Here is a 24,390-nt window from a genome sequence, read left to right as displayed (position 1 = left end):
ATTTTGGTAACAAGATTAAGGAAGTTACCTACTCGAAAGGCAAGGGTCTAAGTAGAAGAATACAGGAATTTGGGGTCACGAGGCAGAAATAAGATATCCTTATTAGTCACATGTACATCGAACTTAGTCACGTACACAGTGAACTGCATCTCTTGCGTAGAGTGTTCTGGGGGCAGCCCGCAAGTGTCACCACGCTCCCAATGCCAACATAGCATGCCCACAACTTCCTAACCCATACGTCTTTGGAATGTGGGAGGAAACCAGAGCACCCGGAGGAAACCCACGCAGGCACTTGGGGAAAACGTACAGACTCCTTACAGACAGCGGCTAGAATTTAACCCAGGTCGCTGGTGCTGTAATAGCGTTATGCTATCCACTACAGATATGTCAGCTGTGGAGGCTAGTAGGGTGAAAGGTGAGGATGTTTGGAGGGAGGGTGAGCGCAGAAGAGGTAATGCAAGAGAGGGCTCCAGTAGAGGGGAAGCCACGTTTCCTGAAAAAGGAGGACATTTCAGATGCCCTGGAATGGGAGGTCTCACCTTGAGAGCATACTGAGATAGACTGGCTATCTTCCCTCTCAGCTTTCAGTCCTGATCACAAGACAAGGGAGCAGAAGCAGGCCATTCGGCCCATCGAGTCTGCTCCAAGGAAAAGGGAAAAAGAAATGGGGTGGGAAAAAAAAACTATTCTAATCCCATTTTCCAGCCTTATCCCCATATCCCTTGATACCCTGACTATTTAGATATCTGTCTATCTCCTCCTTGAACACCCCCACTGATCTGGCCTCCACTGCTGTGTGTGGCAAGGAGTTCCACAATTTCACCACCCTCTAGGTAAAGAAATTTCTCCTCATCTCTGTCTTGAAACTGTACCCTCTAATTCTAAGATTGTGCCCTCTGGTCCTGGGCTCACCCACCAAGGGAAACAGCCTCGCCACATCTACTCTATCCTTTCCTGTCAACATTTTAAATGTCGCTACGAGGTCCCCTCTCATCCTTCTGTACTCCAGTGAGTACAGTCCAAGAGCCGACAAACTCTCATCATATGTAAGCCCTTTCATTCCCGGAATCATTCTCGTAAATCTCCTCTGAACCCTCTCCAACGTCAGCACATCCTTCCTAAGATGTGGGGCCCAAAACTGCGCACAGTATTCCAAATGAGGCCTCACTAGTGCCCCGTAGAGCCTCATCAACACTTCCTTACTTTTATACACTATACCTCTCGAGATGATGCCAACATAGCATTCACTTTCTTAACCACCGATCCAACCTGGTGGTTAACTTTTAAGGTATCTTGTACGAGTACCCCCAAGTCCCTTTGTACTGCCGTACTTTCAATCTTCTCTCCTTCTAGATAATAATCTACCCGCTTATTTCTGCTTCCAAAGTGTACAACTGCACATTTCTCAACATTGAATCTCATCTGCCATTTCCTTGCCCATTCTCCTAAACTGTCTAGGTCCCTCTGCATCCTTTCTATTTCCTCTATGCTCCCTACTCCTCCACTTATCTTGGTGTCATCCGCAAACTTAGCCACACAACCATTTATTCCATCATCCAAATCATTGATGTACAAGGTAAAAAGGAGCGGCCCCAACACCGACCCCTGCGGCACACCACTAGTAACCGGTAGCCAACCAGAACGAGATCCTTTTATTTCCACCCTTTGCTTCCTGCCAACCAGCCAATGCTCCACCCATTCTGCTATCCTACCCATAATTCCATGACCTCTCATCTTATTAATCAGTCTCTTGTGAGGCACCTTATCGAAGGCCTTTTGAAAGTCTAAATACACAATGTCTACCGCCTCTCCCTTATCCACCCTACCTGTGATTTCTTCAAAAAACTCCAATAGGTTGGTCAGACAGGACCTCCCCTTCACAAAACCATGTTGACTAGGTCCAATCTTGCCTTGCGCCTCTAGGTATTCGGTAACCTCCTCCTTGAGGATAGATTCCAATAATTTTCCCAACACTGACGTCAGACTAATAGGTCTGTAATTTCCTTTGTGCTGCCTCCCACCTTTCTTATACAACGGAACTACATTCGCTACCCTCCAGTCCTCCGGAACCATGCCAGAATATATCGATTCCTGGAAAATAATCGCCAATGCCTCCGCTATCTCTACAGCCACCTCCTTCAGAACCTGGGGATGCACCTCATCCGGTCCGGGAGACTTATCAGTCTTAAGCCCCTTTAGTTTTCCTAGCACCTTCTCCCTAGTAATCTCAACTGAACTCAGTTCCAATTCGTGAGACTCCTGACTAACCGGCACATTGCTTATGTCCTCCACAATGAAGACCGATGCAAAATATTCATTCAATTCCCTTGCCATCTCACTATCGTCCATTATAATACCTCCTGCACCGTTATCAATTGGTCCTATGTCAACCCGTGTCTCTCTTTTATTCCTTATGTATTTAAAAAAGCTCTTAGAATCCTTCCGAATGTTGTCCGCCAGCTTCCTTTCATAACTCATCTTTGCTTTCCTAATGACCTTCTTAGTTTCTCTCTGCAGATTTTTAAAAACTTTCCAATCTTCTGTTTTCCCACTAATTTTTGCTACTTTGTACGCCGCCCCTTTTGCTTTTATTTTATCCTTCACCTCCCTCGTTATCCACATCTGTGCCTTTTTTCCATTCAAAACCTTCTTTTTTCTTGGAATATATCTATCCTGCATTTTCCTTATTTCCTGTAGAAATTTCTTCCATTTCTCCTCCGCCGTCCCTCCAGCTAACTTACTCCTCCAATCAATTTGGGCCAACTCTTCTCTCATACCTTTGTAATTTCCCTTATTCCACTGAAATATCGATACACCAGTTATCAGCTTCTCCTTCTCAAACTTGAAACTAAACTCAATCATATTGTGATCACTTGTTCCCAGTGGTTCCTTTACCTTTAGTTCCCTAATCACCTCGGGTTCACTACACAGCACCCAATCCAAAACAGCCGATCCCCTGGTGGGCTCCTCAGTAAGTTGCTCCAGAAAAACATCCCTTAGACATTCCACAAACTCACTCTCCCGAGTTCTACCGCCTTGCTGGATTTCCCAGTCCACCTTCATGTTAAAATCCCCCATAATTATCTTCACATTGTCACTCTGGCACGCTTTTTCTATCTCAATCTGCAACTTATGGTCCACTTCCTGACTGCTGTTCGGGGGCCTATATATGACTGCTACTATTGTCCTTTTACCCTTGCTATTTCTTAGCTCCACCCATAAGGATTCCACCTCCTCTGACCCAATGTCCTTCCTTTCTATTGATTTTATATCACTACTAACCATCATGGCCACATCTCCCCTGAATCATTGACATTTCCTTTTCATCCGTAGATGCTGCTCAACCTGTTGAGTTCCTCCAGCAGTTTGTTCTTTACACAGGGATTTGGGAATATGTATATTTAAAAAAAAATCAGTAAAAGCAGTGATGCCTGTTAACACAGCCATGAAAGGCAATCCCAGAATCAGGGTTCCTTTCTAGAGCAAGAATATTGAAAGCCTATGAAGGTGTGTTAAATTTGCTTTGTGCCTTGGCTAAGAGGTTTTGTGCATAGTTTTGATCTCCCATTTTACAAAGGCATACGAGGATACTGGAGAATGTGCAAAGTGGGTTCATAAGTACATTTATGTTCTTTCACACAGGGCGGCACACCAGATAGTGCTGCTGCCTGAGACATTCTTGACCTTGGATGCTGTGTTTGCGTGAGGAGGTTGCATGTGTTCTCCGTGACTGCCTGGGTTTCCCCCGAGTGTGCTGGTTTCCAACCACATCCTTTCTTTCTTTTTCAATCTTTTTATTAATTTTCAAATGAATATAGATTAATAATATAACATCAGTAATTATACGTAATATAAAGAGATCGGGAGGACAATCATGACATATATAGCCATAAAGAATAAAAAATATATTCTAGGCCCCACAGTTTCTTGGTAAACGAGTCTAAAACAAAAAAGTCAAAAGGAGAAAGAAAAATATTTATTATATAAAAAAACCAAATCAAGGGGAAAAAAATTTGTATGTAATAAAACAAAAAAAATTTTTTAAAAATTTCAAAAGAAAAAAAAAACTGGACTGATATTCCTTGATGAACAAAGAGCATTATTATGTCGTCAACTCCGCTCCTCTAAGTTCAAAGATTATTGAAAGGGGATCTATATCATACGAAAATATTGAATAAATGGACTCCAAACTTCCTCAAATTTAAGCAAAGGATCAACAGTGCCACTCCTAATTTTGTCTAAGTTTAAACATGATATAATTTGAGAAAACCATTGAAAAGTGGTGGGAGGTATTAGGTCCTTCCATTTAAACAAAATGGATCACTTGACCATTAATGTAACAAAGGCAACAGCAGATAGGTGGCCAGATTCCATCATTGGTAACCCAAACATTGCAGTGATTTGGTGAGGTTGTAAATCAATATTCAATACAGTTGAAATAATGTTAAAAATGTCCTTCCAATATTTTTCCAAAAGAGGACAGGACCAAAACATATGTGTCAGGGAAGCCACCTTCAAATTACATCTATCACATATAGGATTTATATGGTGATAAAAACGGGCTAACTTGTCCTTCGACATATGGGTCCGTGAACCACCTTTAAACTGTAACAAAGAATGTCTGGCACACATTGAAGATGTATTAACTAATTGAAGAATTTTCTTCCATGTCTCTGTGGGTAAAAGTATCTGGAGTTCTCTTTCCCATTCATTCTTAATTTTATCAAGTGTCTCTGGATGTATTTTCATAATTAGATCATAAATTATTGCTATCAAGCCCTTCTGATAAGGATTAAAGCCTAAAATTTTTTCTGTAATTTCAATTTTATATGGAGTCGGAAAAGAAGGCATAGTAACTTTTAGAAAATTTCTAATCTTTAAGTATTGAGAAAAGTGTGATTTAGGCAAATTGTATTTATTAAACAACTGTTCAAAAGATAAAAAAACAGTAATCAATGAATAGATCATAAAAACATGTTATTCCCTTCATTTTCCATAAAGATAAAGCTGAGTCGATCTGGATGGTTGAAAGAAAAAATTAGATTGAATGGGGCTTGATAAGTTAAATTTATTCAATCCAAAGAATTTGCGGAATTGAAACCTTATTCGATTTGTATGTTTAACTAAACCACATCCTAATGGTGTGCTGGTTGGTAGGTTAAGTGGCTGCTGTAAATTGCCCCAAATGTAGGTAGGTATCAGGAGAATCGGGGTAAGAATGAATCGGTTGCAAGAAAATAAATGGGGGAGTGGAACTGATAGGATTGCTCTGAGATGTGCTAGATGGGCTTCTTACATTATATAAGGAAACGAAGTGTTATGCCATGTGTTAATGTTTCAGGCCTCTGAAGCCACTTCGCCCCAACAGTCTGAGACTCCCAAGCGACTCTGAAGTGGAATCAGACTCGCGGGCAAGCTCCCCAAACTCCACCATCTCCAACAACAGCAGCGAGGGCTTTGGAGGATTTATGTCGTTTGCAAGTAAGTGTTTTCATGCTCCGACATGGGTTCGGTACGTTGAGAGAAGCTGGCTGGAATATGTTCTATTTCATTTGTCCAAGTAGTTTGTCAATCCAGTGTGCCCAGTCTGTGTGAAGATTAGTCTCCCGTGACTTTTGCTGGTCACGTGGCCCTCTCATTTTCACATTATTGATTGGAGAACGGATACAGAAAAACTCCGATAATCCCGCACCCTTGACTTTGGTGCCCGACTGGCAGATTTTCTGCACTGTTGGATTTTGCCCCTATTAATACCTCAACGTAATTTGCATTTTTTTTTAAGATCTGAGATAAATTTTCCAGAGAACCCCAGTGTGTTTAAAAGGAGTGTAGGAAACAGATCCCCAGTGTGTTTAAAGAGACCTGACGTCCTGGTGAGCCGGATACCAAAACACTGGAAAAACAGGTCCTCCTGAGCTTATGAGTGCCCAACCTATGTACAGCCCGTACCTACCAGTGAGTGTCTGGGAGACCAGCAGAATGGATTTGCCAGCTGCTGCAGGCAACTCCTGCCGCGTAGGAACTGAATTTTTGCAGCCGCATTTCTGACTTGCCAACTGTCCAGGTTGTGAGCAGTTCACACAAAACCCTGGAGAAGTCCTGTGGTAATCATTGGAGTTTTACTGTATATGAATTAATGTTCTGTCAACTCATGTATGCATGTTCGTTTGTGCACGTGAGTTGAAGATGTCTTGAACCCAGCTGCTGAAGGATTCTCAAACCCAGCTGTTGAGGATAACATGAGTGTTGCGCTGAGGCCTCTGAAGTTGAGATAAGAGTGTAAGATAATTTGAAATAGGATCGGGCACGGGCTATTTAGCCGCCATGCTGGATGTCCCCATATCTCTCGATTTTCCCTGGTTCCGAAAGATCTATCACTCTCAGTCTTGGGTATGCAGATTGACTGAGAATCCACCACTCTCCGGAATAGACAATTGCAAAGATTCATAACTCCTCTCAGCCTTAAATCTGCAGACCATGACGCAAAATTGCAGGCACCAGCCAGGAAAATCAACCCCCTCAGTGGCCATCCGAGCAACCTCTGTGTTTCACTGCGACTTCCCCCTTGTTCTTTTCAAGCTCCAGACGTCACAAGTTCATTCCACTCAGTTTCTTCCCATGGAACCTTCTCTCATCCCAGAAATGAAGTTTTGTTGTGCAAACATCCTTCCTCGGATAGGGAGATCAAAACAGCACATTACTGCAGATGTCGTCTGGCCAAAGCACAGTATAATTGCCGGAAACTTTAACTCGGGCAAAAAGGCTAATGAGCCTTTCACGTTTTTAGTTGCTTGCTGAACGTGGATGTTAACCTCCCGTGATTCTCTCCAATCTGGTTTCATTAGTTTTATACTCCCTTCCGACACACACACCTGGACACTGCATTTCTCCTGAGTGCTGGTTATCATCTTCCTGCAATTTGCCAAATCTATTTGAGGATTAAAGTCTCCCCTGACTTCATGGTCACATGCTTCTCTAATTCCCTCATGCACTCGGCACTAGGGGTTGGACAATAACAATTGCCCTTGTCCGAGCCCTCCTTTGTCTTTATAAGTTTAAAACCCTGGACCTCTAACCTCAAGAATATCTGGGCTCTTAGTTGAGTGGTGGAGTAGGACCCAGAACCCTGATAATCCCATGAGTGCTTGGCAAGGAACTGGGATCCAGATAGTGCAAGGGCCCGGAGGTCTGACAGTATCGCCAGCGCGAGGGCCCGGAGGTCTGACAGTATCACAGGCGCGAGGGCCCGGAGGTCTGACGGTGTCGCCAGTGCGACGGCCCGGGGGTCTAACGGTGTCACAGGCGCGAGGGCCTGGAGGTCTGACGGTGTCACAGGCGCGAGGGCCTGGAGGTCTGACGGCGTTGCCGGCGCGAGGGCCCGGAGGTCTGACGGTGTCATGACTGCTGCAGCAGGATGTGGAAGTTTGGCAGCATCTTAGCGCTAAACTCTGACCTGGAATCTATGCGGTGTCACCAACGCCGTGCTAGGGCTCTGTTACAAGTGCTGCATCAAAACCCAGAGCCGTGGCAGTACAACGGGTGCTACACTCGGACCTGGAGCCCTATAGTGAGCGTTGCATTAGGTCCCGAACCAGTCGAGTATTACGAGTTTGCAGGTGGAACATGAGCCTGAATGGCCGTGCGTTCCTTCCTCAGGCCGAGTTTTGTTCAGTCTGTCGCAGGGTTTGAATTTAATTTGCTGATGTGTTTAATGGTGTGTTTAGTGAACGCTGATGGTATGGTGTGTTGGCATGGGAGGTGTTCATTCACTTTATGCCCTCGACGTACAGGTAACATCTACAAGAGCCGTGGCAGCAGCTTCAGCCTCTCCAACCTGGCGTTACCAAGCAAAGCAGGGCGAGACAAGAGCACACCGTTCCCCAGCCTCAAAGGTAGAGATCTGTCCGTCCCTTCAGAGAGACCTGACGTGTGAATGCTGTTCGGATGTGGGGTGTTGAAGCACACCCGGGTGCAGGCTGCTGTTACCTTGTGTTCAAGAATGCCCGGGTTCTGCACTCTGTCATTCTTGTTTTCAAATTCATCAGTGGGCTTGTTTCCCCCCCAATCACTGTAATCTCCTCTGGCCTTACAACCCTCCGAGATATCAGCACTTTTCCAAATCTGGCCTTTGTACATCACTGTTGTCACTCACTTTGTGCCTTCAGTGGAATTCTTGCTCCAAACCTCCTCCTCCTCTCCCACCTCTACGCTGCTTTTTAAAGCCTACCACTCAATCATCAGTCACGTATAGCTCGGCATCAAATCCTTGTCTGAAAATTGCTCCTGTGAAGCGTACCCTGGAACGTTTTCCTCCCTCGAAGGCACCAAATAAGTGCTATTATGTTCAGCTGCCTCTCTGAGGATTGTACGACAATCTGTCATCACAAATCAAAACAGCGCTAAAAGTTTGAAACCACTCATTCCTTTCACAGCTGGTTTGAACTTGAGTGTCCCCTTCCTTTTACCCCTCCCTCCTGCACGTCCCATCGTGTGTGTGTGTGCGTACGCGTTCTTTCGCCAACCTTCACCAGTCAGCATGTCTCAGCGCAGATGAGGTCTCAGCTTGGTTTAGTGCTGCTTGCTGTGCTCGATCAGTGTGTGCATCGACTCTGTAATGGAGGAGGATTCACCAAATCAAATGACCGACATGGCTGGCTGAGGCACCGGGCACTCTTAGCAAAGGATTGGGATTCGAGTTCTAATAGGCCCCTGTCCCCATCACAATGTTCCAGATGTTACTTCGGCTAAATAACAATGGGCACAGATCTCAGCACTAAAGTGATAGGATTGGGTTGAAGTATCATCCTGGCGTTTACCCGGACCATGCGCTGGGATGTAAAAACGAAAGGTAGGAATGGGAGTACGCTAGCCAGCCCCTTAAGCTTGTACCACCATTCAATAGAACAGTGCCTGAGTGGATTTACACCAACTCCAACTTTCTATTGCTTGGGTTTTTTTTTTGAAGTGCCGAAAAATTTATTGCCATCAGCCTCGAACGTGTTCATGGACTAACCTCCAACAGCTCTCTGATGTAGAGAATTCCAAAAAAAAAAATTCAACCCCAGTGTGAAGAAAGTTTGCTCCTCATCACCTTAAGTTGTTACCCTAGTTGTAGTGTCTCAAAGCTCAAGTTGCCTCGAAGCAAATATCCTGCCCTTGAAGAGCATTGAATGCTTCAGTGAGGTCATTTCCTCATTTCTGCAGGATATTGGTCCATTCGCATCAGTCTTTCCTCAAAGGACATTCCTCCAGATGACAAGCCAGTGCTACATTTATTCCAACACTAAGAACATCCACAGACAAAAGAGTGGGAAAGTGCTGAGTTCCTGGTGTCATTAATTGGTTCTGTGCTGAGATCTGGCTGGGGGCTGTGTGAACTTGGCCTGTTGCATGCATAGTCACATCATGCGTGCTCTCAGGTAGGGTGCAGTGCACCCTGTGCTATCTTTCCCATTTTCCTCCACTGTCCCCACTCCCAAGCTTGGCACCCTTCTCCAGCCCCACCCACTTCATCTCCCCTCACTTCCTGCCTTGCCCTGCCAATGTAACTTGTCTCTTTTACCTCACCAAAAAAATTTCAGTTCTGTTTGTCGATCACTCTGTCAGGTGTGGGGATCCAGAGGGTGGTGCTGCAGAAGCCTTAGCCCTGTGTTCAACAGGTATGAGGTTCTGGCAGCCTGTGTGGGCAAAGTGCAGGGGGATGAGCTGTGGCCCAGGGGGCCACTTAAGTTGGGGGAGTAAGACGTATAGTTTGGGGAACAGAAACTGTTCTCTGCAGCTGAGAGGGAGAATCCTGAAAGCTGTGTTGCCTGCTCAGCATCAGGGCTAAGGATATCTCTTCGGGGCTAGAGAGGAACAGCGGAAGAAGAAAGATCCAGTTGTCTTGGTCCTCCAGGGAATTGGAGATAAAGATAGGACGAGGAAGGAGATTCTGCTGAAGAACATGGGCAGCTACTGCCCAAACTAAAAGGCGGAACTACAAAGGTAATAATCTCTGGATTACCACCAGAGCCACGTGTAGATTGGCGCAGGGTCAGTAAGATCAGAGAGTGGATGTGTGGCCCAAAGATTGGTGTCCACTCCCTCGGCTCCATATCCCCTTGAAGCTTCTACATCCTCTTTCCATAATCCCAGTTAGTTTTGTGTGATCAGCGAACCTGGTCCCCTCAGCTGAATTGTTGATATAAATTGTGAGTAGCTGGGGCCCAAGCACTGATCCCTTCACAAGTCACAACCTCTCAGACCAGTTTATTCCTCTTTGTTAACCAACTCTCAGTCCACACTAGTCTATTACCCCGGTTCCATGTGCTCCTTTGTGGACCTTATCAAAATACTTTGGAAAATCCAAAAATAATAAGATCTCTTTATTAGTCACATGTACATCGAAACGTACAGTGAAATGCATCTTTTGCGTAGAGTGTTCTGGGGGCAGCCCGCAAGTGTCGCCACGCTTCTGGTACCAACATAGCACGCCCACAACTTCCTAACCCATACATCTTTGGAATGTGGGAGAAACCAGAGTACCTGGAGGAAACCCACACAGATACGGGGAGAACCTTAAAACTCCTTACAGACAGTGGCCGGAATTGAACCCGGGTCGCTGGCGCTCTCATAGCATTACGCTAACTGCTAAACTACCGTGCCATGCGTTAAAAAACACCACAACCACTGGTTTCCCCTCATCTTCTCTGATAGGTCCATCCTCAAAGACCTTCAATAGTTAAACATGATTTCTCCTGTTGAATCTTCTCAATCCGATTTATTACTTTCTAAATGTCCTGATATCATTTTCTTCCTACATTTTCCCAGCTACAGGTCTCTCTTCCCCCTTAAAAACTGGGGTATTTTTCTCCAATTTGTGGGAACTGTCATCGTGGACAATCTTGGGAGATAAGGGTCCACTACCTCCAGAGCCATCTCGTTCAAACCTGGTCAGGTACCACCAGGCTCAAATACAAAAACAGGGAATGCTGGAAGGTCAGATAGCATCAGTGAGGAGAGAGATAGAGCTAATGTTTTGGGTCAAGGACCCTTCATAAGAACTGGAAAGCTGTGAAAACAAATCTCTTTTAAGTTGCTAAGGATGGTGTGGTGAAGAGAACAGAGGGTATGTCTGTAATTGGATGCAGGCCAGAGTTCTCAAGGTAACAATTACTTTAAAGACAGGAGTTTGAACAATGATACAGAGACAAACTTGAAATAACTAATTGAAGCAGAAATCTTCTGTGGGAGAGAAAGGGGGATGCTAATTTTAATGGTTAAGCTCAGTATTAATCCCAAGGGTTGTATTGTGCCCAGTTGGAAGACAAGGTTCTGTTTCTTCACTTCACGTTGACTGCCGTAGGAGCAGTATGGGAGTCCTAGACACAAGAGGTCAGAATCTTCTGCACTGTAGGCACTGAATTGGAAGGTACAAGTGAGTGTCTGCTTCACCTGGAGATACTGTTTGGGTCCCTGGATGGTGGGAAGGGGTGAAATGAGATGAAGAGAAACTGTCACAGGATGGAATAGTGGACAAGTGAGTAATGGAAGGTTTGGTCCCATTGGAGTGCTGAAAGGAATGGGAGATGGTAGAAATTGTGGAAGGTCTGTTGGATGTGGAGGCGTTTAGGTGGAAGATGGGGACAAGTGGAACCCTCTCTTTGTTCTGATTGGCGGTGGAGAGGCTGGAATCAGCACAGGTGGACAAGATGGCGAAAAAGATGTACGGTATACTCGCCTTCGATAGCCAGGGCATAGATTTTAAGAGTAGGAAGGTTATGGTACAACTTAGTAAAACTTTGGTAAGGCTACAGCTGGAGAACTATGTGCAGTTCTGGTCACCACACTATAGAAAGGATGTTATTGCCAGGGGCTTAGGTGGGCCGACTTTGTTAGGTGCATCCAGGAGGGTTTCTCAAAACATTGTACAGATAGTCCAGCAAGGGAGAGGGCTGTACTAGACCTTGTTCTGGGAAATGAGCTTGGCTAGGTGATTGAAGTTTCAGTGGGGGAGCATTTATGAAACAGCGATCGTATTCCCATAAGTTTTAAGATAGTTATGGATGAGGATAAGACTGGTCTTTGGATGAAAGTGCTAAATTAGGGGAACAGTGTTAGGCAGGGACTGGGCTGTTCGAGATTAAATCCACATGTGGTGTCGGAGTCCTTTAAAGAGCAGTTGATTTGAGTTCAGGACCAGCATGTGCCTGTGAGGATGGGAGATGAAGGATGGCAAGATTTAGGAAACTTGGATGACAGATATTGTAAGTTCAGTCAAAAAGGAAAAGGAAGCATGCAGTATGTAAGGTTTATGAAGCTGAAACTGGACAAGGCACTTGAATATAAATGAAACAGGAAAGAATTTAAACAAGGGATTATAAGGGCTAAAAGAGACCATGAAATGTCCTTGGCAAGTAGCATGAAGGAGAATCCTAAGTCACTTTATAAGTATAATAAAAGCAAGAGGATAGTTAGGGGAAGGGGTAGGTCCACTCAAGGATAAAGGGAAGTGGACAAGGTCCTAAATGAGTACCTTGCAATGGTATTCACCAAGGCGAAGGACATGGATGGTGCTGGGAGGGGTATGCTGATATTCTAAAGCATGTTGATATTAAGAAGAAGGTAAAATATTAAGTTGGGTCACTTGAAAAACATTAAGTCCTCAGAGTCTGATGGAATCTCTCCCAGGATACTGAGGGATGCTAGGGAAGAAATTGCTGGGGTTTGACTGAGATCTTTGCATCCTCTTTAGCCTCAGGCGAGGTGCCAGAAGTCTGGAGGACAGCTAATTGTGTTCCTTTGTTTAAGAAAGGCAACAGGGACAAACCAGGGAAATATAGGCTGGCAAGCCTTGCATCAGTGGTAGGGAAATGATTGGAAAAGCATGGACTTTGTTAGAGATGGTCAGCATGGCTTTGTGAAGGGGAGTTCCTGTCCCTCAAATTGGATTGATTTTCTTGGATTAGCACTTTCATCCATAAACCAGTGTTGTCCTTACCCAATTTTACAAAATTGACCTGGTCGTGGAAGAGAGAGGGTAGTAATGAATGGGTTTTTCACTGAGCAGATGTCTGTGACCAGTGGTGCTCTGCAAGGATCAGTGCTGGGACCTCTGTCGTCTGTGATGTGTATAAATAACCTGGTGGTCTGATTCATAAATTTGCACATGACATGAGATTGGTGGTGTTGTGGACAGTGAGGAAGGTTGTCAAAGGATACAGCAGGATATAGATCAGTTGGAAATTTGGGAGGAGAAATAGTGGATAGAGCTTAATCTGGGCAAGTGTGAGGTCAAATGCAAGAGGAAAGTACACAGTAAATGGCAGGACCTTAGGAGCATGGATGTACAGAGAGATCTTGGGGTGCAAGTCCATAGCTCCCTGAAAGTGGCAACACAAGTGGATAGGATGGTGGTGAAGGCGTATGGCATGCTTGTCTTTGCTGTTCAGGGCATTGAGATAAAAGTTAGGAAGCCGTGTTGCGGCTGTATAAAACTTTGGTCAGGCCACATTTGGAGTATTGTGTACAGTTCGGGTTGCCCCATTACAGGAAGGATGTGGAGGCTTTGGAGATGGTGCAGAAAAGGTTCACCCGGATGTTGCCTGAATTGGAGAGTATTAGCTTAAGGAGAGTCATAGAGCACTACAGCACAGAGACAGGCCCTTCGGCCCATCTAGTCTATGCTGACCTGATCGTCTGCCTGGTCCCATCTACCTGCACCTGGACCATATCCTTCCAAACCCCTCCCATCCATGTACCTATCCAAACCTCTCTTAAATGTTACAATTGAACCCGCATCCACCACTTCCGCCGGCAGCTCGTTCCACACTCGCACCGCCCTCTGAGTGAAGAAGTTTCTCCTCAGATTCCCCTTTTATATTTCACCTTTCAGCCTAAACCTATGACCTTTAGTTCTAGTGTCTCCCAACATGAGGGGGAAAAGGCCTGCATGCATTCACCCTATTTATACCCCTCATAGTTTTGTATTGCTGCATAAGATCTCCCCTCATTCTCCTGCGCTCCAGGGAATAAAGTCCTAACCTATTCAACATTTCCCTATAACTTCGGTCCTCAAGTTCTGGCATGTCCTTGTAAATTTTCTCTGCACTCCTGTAGGTAGGTGACCAGAACTGCACACAATACTCTAAATTCATCCTCACCAACGTCTTGTACAACTTCAACATAAAATCCCAACTCCTGTACTCAGTTCCCTGATTTATGAAGGCTAGTGTGCCAAAAGCTCTCTTTACAACCCCAGCTACCTGTGACGCCACTTTCAAGGGATTATGGATCTGTATTCCCAGGTCCCTTTGTTCTACCACACACCTCAGAGCCCTACCATTCACTGTGCAAGTCTTAACCTTGGTTTGTCCTCGAGAGCTTGGACAAACTTGGATTGTTTTCTCTCGAGTATCGGAGGCTGAGAAGAAACCTGAGAGAAGTGTATAAAATAATCAGAGGCATGGAAAGGGTAGATAGTCTTTTTCCCAGGATGGAAATGTCAAAGATGAGAGGGCATAGCTTTAAGGTGAGAGGAGAAAAGTTTTTCCCTCAGTTTTTAGCGAGGCAATTTTTTTTTAACGCAGTGTGCTGCTACCAGGGAAGTGTTAGGAGCAGATATTATAGCAACATTTAAGAGGAATTTAGACAGACACGTGAACAGACAGGGAATGGAAGGATATGGACCATGTGCAGACAGATGGGGTAAGTTAGATTGGTATCATGGTTGGCACAGACACGGTGGGCTGAAGGGCCTGTTCCTGTGCAGTACTGTTCTATGATTTGATTGCACAGGAGAGGGTGCAGAGGAAACTTACCAGGATGGTGCCTGGAATGGAGCGTTTCACTTATCAGCAGAGACTGGATAGACTGTGTTTGTCCTCCTCGGAGAGGAGAAGGCCGATGGACGACCTAATGGATGTATACAAAGTTCTGAGGGGCATCGATGGGGTGGATCATCAGAAACCTTTCTCCGTATCAGATATCAAAAACTCGAGGATGTAGGTTTAGGGTGAGGGGGATCTGAGGAAGAATATTTTTCACCCAGAGGGCGTTGGAATCTGGAACACGCTGCCCAAGTGAATGGTGGAGGCAGAGACTCAACATTTGATTAGTATCAGGATGAACAAGACAGAGAAGACCATGGACCAAGTGCTGGTAAATGGGATTAGTATTGATTGTTCCTTGATGGTCGGAATGGACACGATGGGCTGAATGGCCTGGTTCTGTGCTGTATGACTCTAACTCTGAGGATATTGCAATCCCTGGAGAGAGAACATGCAGAGGGGTCAGACACCGAATCAGTTTGGTTGGAACTAAGAAAAGTAGAGATGACGTTACATGTTGAACATGTGTTTTGTCACCAATGAGTAGGAAAGATGTAGAGGAACAAATATGCAAGCAACTGACGGAGAAATGCAAAGAAATACAGGATAGTTATAAATGGATACATTAATTATGCCAATGTAAACTAGGATAGTGGTTATGGGTCACTTGGAAATGTAGCCAAATGTATTCACCAGGGAGAAAGACATGGAGGAGAGTGAGCTGATGGTGGGTGTCTGGAGGAGGAGGTGGTGCTCAATATCTTGGAGCACAATGGTGGATAAATCTCCAGAGCCTGACCAGGATGTGCTGGGAGGCAATGGAGGAAATTGCATGGACTCTAATGGAGACTTCTGCATCTTTGTTAGTCACAGGTGAGGTACCAGGAGGATAGCTAATGTTGTTTCTTCATTCAATAAGGGCAGCAGAGATAAGCGAGGCAACTACAGGCCTGTGAGCTTTCCGTCAGCAGCAGAGAAATTATTGGAAAATCTGAGGGACAGGATTTATTGGAAAGGCAGGGATTCGGGATATTCAGCATTGTTTTGTGCAGAGGGAATCTTGCCTCACTAATTTGATTGAGTTTTTATAGAGGTGACTGGGAAGAATGATGAGGGCAGGGCAGTAGATGTTGTTCTTCATGGACTTTGGTAAGGCTATAGAACCATAGAACCATACAGCACAAAACAGGCCCTTCGGCCCACCATGTTGTGCCGTCCATCAAACCACCCTCACACTATCTAACCCTTCCCTCCCGCATATCCCGCCATCCCACGCTCCTCCATGTGCCTATCCAACAAACTCTTGAACCTGTCCAATGTATCTGCCTCCACCACCACCCCAGGCAGTGCATTCCACGCACCAACCACTCTCTGGGTCAAAAACCTCCCCCTGACATCTCCCCTGAACCTCCCACCCATAACTTTAAAGCCATGCCCTCTCGTCTTGAGCATTGGTGTCCTGGGAAGGAGGCGCTGGCTGTCTACTCTATCTATTCCTCTCAATATTTTATATACCTCTATCATGTCTCCTCTCATCCTCCTCCTTTCCAGCGAATAAAGCCCTAGCACCTTAAGCCTCTCCTCATATTCCATACGCTCTAATCCAGGCAGCATCCTGGTAAATCTCCTCTGCACCCTCTCCAACACCTCCACATCCTTCCTATAATGAGCCGACCAGAACTGAACACAGTACTCTAAGTGTGGTCTAACTAGGGTTTTGTAAAGCTGCATCATCACTTCGCCGCTCTTAAACTCGATCCCACGACTTATGAAAGCCAACATTCCATAGGCCTTCTTAACTGCTCTATCCACCTGTGAGGCAACTTTCAGTGAACTGTGAATATGAACCCCCAGATCCCTCTGCTCCTCTACACTGCCAAGTACCTTGCCGTTCACCCTGTACTCTGCCCTGGAGTTTGTCCTTCCAAAGTGTACCACCTCACACTTCTCCGGATTGAACTCCATCTACCATTTGTCAGCCCAGCTCTGCATCCTATCAATATCCCTCTGAAAGCTCCAACAGCCCTCCACACTATCCACAACACCACCGACCTTAGTGTCGTCCGCAAACTTACTAACCCAGCCTTCCACCCCCTCATCTGAGTCATCTATAAATATCACAAAAAGTAGAGTTCCCAGAACTGATCCCTGCGGGACACCACTAGTCACTGCCCTCCAATCCGAGGGCACTCCTTCCACCACAACCCTCTGCTTTCTACATGCAAGCCAATTCCTAATCCACACAGCCAAGCTTCCCTGGATCCCTTGGCCTCTGACCTTCTGAAGAAGCCTACCATGAGGAACCTTATCAAACGCCTTACACGGTCACACATGGCCGGCTGGTCCAGGAGGTTCATGCACATGAGATCCCAGGTAAACTGGAAAATTAGCTTAGTGATGGATGGTTGAGGGATGCTTATATGATTAGAAGTCTGTGACCAATGGTGCACCACGAGGATTGGTGCGAGGACCTTCGATATTTGTGATACAGTATATATAATGACTTGGATGTGAATACACTGTATGAAGAATGATTAGTAAGCTTGCAGATGACGTGAAATTGATGGTGTGAATAACAAAGACTACAGAAAGATACAGATTACAAGGCTCAAGATCAGGAGTGTGATGGAGTATTCTCCACTTGCCTGGATGAGTGCACCTTCAGTAATACTCAAGAACTCAACATTATACAGGACGTAGCAGCCCGCTTGATGGGCACTCCATCCACACCCTTTCACTCACTCCACCACCAACGCACAGCAGCAGTTTGTACCATCCACAGGATGCACTGCAGCAACCCACCGAGACTCCTCAGACAGCACCTTCCAAACCCACCACCTCTACCAGCTAGAAGGACAAGGGCAGCAGAAGCACGGGGAACACCACCGCCGGCCGGGAAGTTGCCTCCAAGCCACACACCGTCCTGACTTGGAAATATATCCCCGTTCCTTCACCGTTACTGGGTCAAAGTCCTGGAACTCACTCCTGAACATCACTGTGGGTACACCCACACCGCTGTGATTCAAGAAGGCAGCTCACCACCACCTTCTCAAGGGCAACCAGGGATGGGAATTAAATGCTGGCTCAGCCTGCAAAGCCCACATCCCTGGGATGTGTTTTAAAAACAAAAAGAGGGCTTGGGTTTAATGTAAGTGGGAAAAGGATCAGAAGGGAAAGTTTTTCCACAGAGAGTGGGTGATATTGTGAACAGGTGCCAGCGGAGGTGGTGGAAGCAGATGAGGTCTCTTCATTAGTCACATGTACATCAAAACACAGTGAGATACATCTTTTGTGTAGAGTGTTCTGGGGGCAGCCCGCAAGTGTCGCCACGCTCCCGGCGCCAACGTAGCACGCCCACAACTTGCGTCTTTGGAATGTGGGAGGAAACCAAAGCACCCGGAGGAAACCCGTGCAGACACGGGGAGAACGTACAAACTCCTTACAGACAGCGGCCAGAATTGAACCCTAACGCTGTAATAACATCATGCTAACCTCTACAGTACTGTGCCTGCCCACGAGGACAGTGCCATTGCTGTGAGCAAGTCATTTCGTATACACGAGATACTGGCCTTCCTCCCTGTCCATAAACCACATGGAACAATGATGGTACAGGGGTTACATTCGCGGAATAGTAATCCAAAGTTCCAATCCCACCACAGGAGCCGTGGGACTTCAGTTAATACTCCAGTACTTTGAGCAGCTACCAATCTCGGTAACGATGACCACAACTACAGGATTCATAAAAACCCATTTGGTTCATTAATGTCCTTCTGCAGGCATTCTGCCACCCTTGCATAATCTGCCCTGTACCAACTCCAGACACAGCTAATGTGGTTGACACTTAAATATCTCCTAAACGACCTAGTGAGCCACTCAGTTGCATGATGAGTGCAACACCAATAGTGTTACACTAACCGCTACACTACCGTACCAGCCACAAAATCCCAGTGTACAATCACAGCATTTAACAGGCATCAGAATAGCCAAGGCATAGAATGCTATGGACCTAGTGCAGGCAAATGGGATGAACATTAGCAACAAGAGACTGCGGAATCTGGATTAACAAACAATTTGCTGGTAGAACTGTGCGTCAAGCAGCATCTGTTGGGGGGGTGGGGGGTGGTGGTGGGGAAGGAATTGTTGACATTTCGGATAGATAAACCTGCATCGGGACTCAGGGGAACCAGAATAAAGAGAAGGGGAGGGGCAAGAAAGGATTCCGCGGCGATTAGTGGACTGGGGAGGGGTGTAAGATGACAGGCAGGTACTGCCAGGGGAGGAGGGCAGAGGTGGAGCTGGGAGACAGTGTCATGTGAATGATAGATGGAGGCAGACAGAGAGAGGGAGAAGGAGGGGGAGGAAAATATTATATGGAGAGGCAGATGGAGCAAGGTGGGGAAGGGGAGGTGAAGATGGGAGACGGCTGCTGGAGGGCAATGAGCAGGAACACAAAGGGCTCCCAGTGCTGGACTCTAATAAGTAAAGGAGGTGAGAGTGGGAACCATTAGGGGAGAGGTTAATGGCAGTTGGGACTGGAACTAGATTGGGTGGGGAGGATGAAACCTGTGGGTGAACTGTGTGTGTGGTGGGTGGATGGAACCGGGTGGGCGGCGAAGATGAGTGCTGGGGGGATTTGAGGGGATGCAAGGACTGGGGGAGGATCGGTAGGGGGTGAGGGGAAGGAGGATGGGGAAGAGGGGGTGTAAATATGGGCAGGTACAATGGTCAGAACAGACATGGTGGGCAGAAGGGCCTTTATCTGCGTTGTACAACTGAACATGGATTTATGAAAGGGAAATCATATTTGACAAATCTGTTGAAGTTATAACTAGCAGAATATGTGATCTTTCCAACATTAGATAGATAAGATCTCTTTATCAGTCACATGTACATCGAAACACACAGTGAAATGCATCTTTTGCGTAGAGTGTTCTGGGGGGCAGCCCGCAAGTGTCGCCACGCTTCCGGCACCAACATAGCACGCCCACAACTTCCTAACCCGTATGTTCTTTTTGGAATGTGGGAGGAAACCGGAGCACCCGGAGGAAACCCACGCAGACACACAGGGAGAACATACAAACTCCTTACACACAACGGCGGGAATTGAACCCGGGTCGCTGGCGCTGTAATAGCGTTACGCTAACCGCTACACTACCGTGCTTGAGAAGGAGGCTGCTTAACCCCTCAGCTCCACTTCCCTCTCCTTATTTCCCTGCACCCTGACAACGTATTCTCCCAACCATGCTCGTCAACTCCCCCTTGAATTCTGATGCCATCAACTTAAGGGGTAATTTACAGCAGCCAGTTCACCTACCAGTGTGTCTTTGGGATGTGGGAGGGAACCCAAGTACCAAGGGGAAACCGCGCGGTCAAGCACACGGACAGCACCCCAGGTCGGGACCAAACCTGGATCCCTGGAGCTGTGAGGCAGCAGCACTGACTGCTACATCACTCTGCTGTTCTGGTGTGTGTTGGGACTTTCAGAAGGCCTTGGATAAGATGCCTCGAGGTCAGAGTCATAGTCATCTAGCACAGGAACAGGCCCTTCATCCCAACTCATCCATGCCGACCAAGGTGCCTTACCTGAGCTAGTCCCATTTGCCTGTGTTTGACCCATATCCCTCTCAACCTTTCCTATCCATGTACCTGTCCAAATGCCTTTTAAACATTGTAATTGTACCCACTCTTACAACTTCCTCTGGCAGCTCGTTCCATATACCCACCATCCTCTATGGAAAAGTTGCCCCTCAGGTACCTTCTCAATCTTTCCCCTCTCACTTAAAATCTGTGCCCTCTAGTCTTAGACTCCCCTACCCCGGGAAAAAGACTGACCATCCACCTTATCTATGCACCGCATAATTTTATGAACCTCTAAGGTCACCCCTCAGCCTCCTTTGCTCCAGAGGAAAATGGTCCCAGCCTATCCAACCTCTCCTTGTAACTCAAACCCTCCAGTACTCGTTAACATCTTTGTAAATCTTTCCTGCACCCTCTCTAGCTGAATTGCATAATTCCTATAGTGTGGCGACCAGAACTGCACGCAGTACTCCAAGTGTGGACTAACCAACCTCTTGCACAGTTGTAACATGACACCCCAACTCTTGTACTCAGTGTCCCAACCAATGAAGGCTAGTGTGCCACATGCCTTCTGCACCACTGTGTAACTGTGTCACCACTTTCGGGAACTATGTACTTGTACGGCGAGGTCTCTGTGTTCTGTAACGCTCCCTAGGGCCCTGCCACTCACTGTGTATGTCCTGCTATGGTTTAACTTCCCAAAGTGCATCACTTCACATTTGTCCCAAGTTAAACGCCATCTGCCATTCCCTTGTCCACTTTCCCAGTTGATCTAGATCCCGTTGTAACCTAGACAACCTTTACTGTCCACTACACCACCAATTTTGGTGCCAGCCACAAACGAACAAATCTTGTCGTGCCTACATTCTTATGCAGATCGTTAATATATATGACAAACAGCACACCTCTGGTCACAGGCCTCCAATCTGAAAAGCAACACTCTGCTACCACCCTCTGCCTCCTACCATTTTATATCCAATTAGCTGACTAGCCCTGGATCCCATGTGATCTAACCTTCTGGAACAGCCCACCGTTGGTTATTCTGCAGAATTAGAATGCATGGTATTGGGATTTTATATAATAATGTAGATTGAGAATTGGTTAAGAGGCAGGAATTAAACGGCTTATTATTGTGTCGGGAGGATGTGACGGGTAAGCTGCAGGAGGGATCAGGACTGGGGGCCTTCACAATCTTTATCAATGATTTGGGTATGGGAATCATACTCTGTCCACTGCTCGGCTGCAGGTGCCACCCCCCCACCCCCCATCTCAGTGTGTGCCTGATGCCCGTTGTACACCTGAACCCTGGCTATGTGCAGTTCTTTGACTGAAACATTTAGAATGTTGAAAGGACTGGACAGAGTAGATGTGGCTAAGCTGTTTCCCTTGGTGAGTGAGTCCAGGACTAGAGGGCACAATCTTAAAATTAGAGGGTACCAGTTTAAAACAGAAATGAGAAATTTCTTTAGCCAGAGGGTGGTGAGATTGTGGAATTGTTTGCCACACAGCTGTGGAGGCCTGATCATTGGGGGCGTGTAAGGAGGAGATAGGTATCTAATTAGTCAAGGTATCAAGGGATATGGGGACAAGGCCGGAAATTGGGGCTAGATAGGAATAGTTTTAGTGTAGCTCATGGAGCAGATTCGATGGCCCGAATGGCCTACTTCTGCTCCCTTGTCTTGTGATCTTGTGACTGGAGGCCTCCAGGTGTCAGTGCCGTACCTTGTTGCCAATTTTCCACAACTTTCGGACTCAGCGGAAGATGCATGTGTTACGTTTAGTGTGGGGGACTCCGGAGGGCGTTCGGGTCCCTGTGACCTTGACGGCCGGGTTCGGTGGTGTGGCGGACTGTGGCGATTGGTGCCACTTTCCCCTTGGCTGCCTCCTCCTGCCTTTTGAGGACTTGTTGGGTCATTCTTTAGGAATTTCTCCCTCAGACTTGCACTGTGACCGGCCCAGGAGTGTAAGCTTTGGACGGGCTGTTGGAACCTGTAAGCCTCTGCACCACAGCTACCTAACAACATCAGGAAATGTGAGCAGGAGAAGCCCACCAGGTCCCTCAAGCCGGCTATAGAACCATAGAACACTACAGCACAGGAAACAGGCCATTCGGCCCTTCTAGTCTGTGCTTCCATAGACACTATGCCATATACACTGTGCCAGTTTCCTGAGTAAATACCATTCAATATGATCGTGGCTGATCTGACCCAGGCTTCATCTCTTCTTCCAGATCCCCGTAACCCTCAATTCCCTGATCTTTCAAAAATTTATCTACTTCTTCTTTAAATCCCCCTCCCGCGAAGGACCTTGCCTTTGCAGCCCTCTAGGGTAGAGGACATAGAACATTACAGCACAGTACAGGCCCTTTGGCCCACGATGTTGTGCCGACATTTTATCCTGCTCTAAGATTTATCTAACCCTTCCCTCCCACATCGGCACATGAATGACAGAAAAATGGAGGGCTATCTAAGAGTCTCTTCAATCTGCGATACATTGGGGACAGCCCAGTGATGAGGGAAGTCCAGAGATTCATTGCCCTCTGTGAGAAGTTGTTCCTATGCACCTCAAAGCAGATCCCTTGGTACTGACAGACCTGCTTTCTGTCTGCAAGACGGCAGATTATCCTCGTTTCGGACCTTCCTTTCAAAAGCGCAGCCTTGATATTGCCCTTTCTGTGGTACAGGGCTTCAGTAATACTGCCTTGTCTACTCCTTGCCTATACTGCCACTCCAACAGTGCAGTTCCTCGAGTACTGCTGCAGCGATGTAGTGCTCCCTCCTCTTGTGCGTCTCTCCCTCAATGCTGAACCTCTGACATTGCACCACTCCCTCCGTACCTGTCCTATTCCTCCAATAGCACAGAACTCTATGCTGACCATCTGACTCTGCAGCAGTGCTCGGCGCTGTGGCCCTGCCTTAGTACCACCTCTCCAGTTCAGTGCTCAGCACTGTGGCGTTCATCAATGTTGCCCATCTGCTAAATGCAGCATTTCCTTCTGACATTTTCGTCAATTCACGGGGTGGGGATGTTGCTGCGAAGGCCAGTACCTTTTGCCTTCAGGCTCTCTGACCAGAGGAGGGGTGGATTTATTGTCCAGCCCCAATCTCCACCTGAACCAAACTTGTTTGTCAGGCGATTTCGGAGAGTGGTTCGTGCAAGGACCAAACTGGGGAAGGCAAAAAAAATCACCTTCCCTGAAGCAGACCAGATTGTTTTCTGTGACAGTCCTGTAGTTTCATGGTCAGTATTGCTCTTAGCTGTGGTTCCTAGTTATTGAATTACTCAAATTTAAATTCCCGTCCAATATAAATTAACCAGTCTGTTTCCACAGCTCAACAGTGCAGCGTTCCCTCAGCCCTGGTCCCTCCATCACTTCTGACCCTCCAACAGGGCAGCACCTCAGTCCTGTTTTCCACGGCCAACAACGCAGCATGCCCTTGTTGCCATCCCTCAGGCACGCCAACTCTCCAACACAACCTCCTCTCCGGGGCTGCAGTTCCCCTTCCTTACCGACAATGCATCGCTTCCTCGGGCGGGGGTGGGGGCGGGCCGTGCCCTCTCCCTGCCGCCCTTCTGCGTTCTCCATTCAGAGAGTGCAGTGGTCGCTCCTTGTCTCCCCGCGTGCCGAACCTTCCAGGCAGACCGCTCCGTCCTGTGCGGTGCGTCCCCTGACTACGGTTGCCCGGTGTGGTGGCGCCCCTCCTGTCGACTGCATGTTGTCCGCGCTGCCTCTGCTCGTGCTGTCTCCCTTTTTGCTCCTATGGTCCCTTGGTGCTGCCCACCCCCCCCCCCCCCCCCACCCTGCTGCATGGCTATTCAGCCTGTCCGAGCTTTCCATACCCGTGTTTACCGACAGATAAGTCTGCTTGTCATTTAACAGCAGGTGCACATTTGAGGGAAGTCATTATCTTGTCTTTGTGACTGGTTGTGTCTGTGCTCTCTCCTCTCTGCTCAGTTCTGCTTTGTACTTATTGAGTTCTGCCTGATCAGTATTCCAATGGGCTGT

At 46.9% G+C, this 24,390-nt stretch overlaps 1 protein-coding gene across 27 annotated transcripts in view; it reads left to right on the top strand.

Moving 5' to 3' along the window:
- The window catches only part of madd (MAP-kinase activating death domain), a 160,057-nt gene that overhangs the window by 78,183 nt on the left and 57,484 nt on the right, over positions 1-24,390 (top strand). For all 27 annotated transcript variants that reach the window (XM_052028954.1, XM_052028941.1, XM_052028965.1 and 24 more), the window contains exons 14-15: positions 5,342-5,481; positions 7,791-7,892. In XM_052028954.1, coding sequence (XP_051884914.1) covers positions 5,342-5,481; positions 7,791-7,892 — 242 coding nt within the window. The remainder of the gene's footprint in view (positions 1-5,341; positions 5,482-7,790; positions 7,893-24,390) is intronic.

Source organism: Pristis pectinata, chromosome 14, assembly GCF_009764475.1.
Source record: "Pristis pectinata isolate sPriPec2 chromosome 14, sPriPec2.1.pri, whole genome shotgun sequence".
NCBI classification, from domain to species: domain Eukaryota; kingdom Metazoa; phylum Chordata; class Chondrichthyes; order Rhinopristiformes; family Pristidae; genus Pristis; species Pristis pectinata.
Note: the sequence above shows the minus strand (reverse complement) of the source record. Positions and strands in the feature narration are given on the sequence as shown.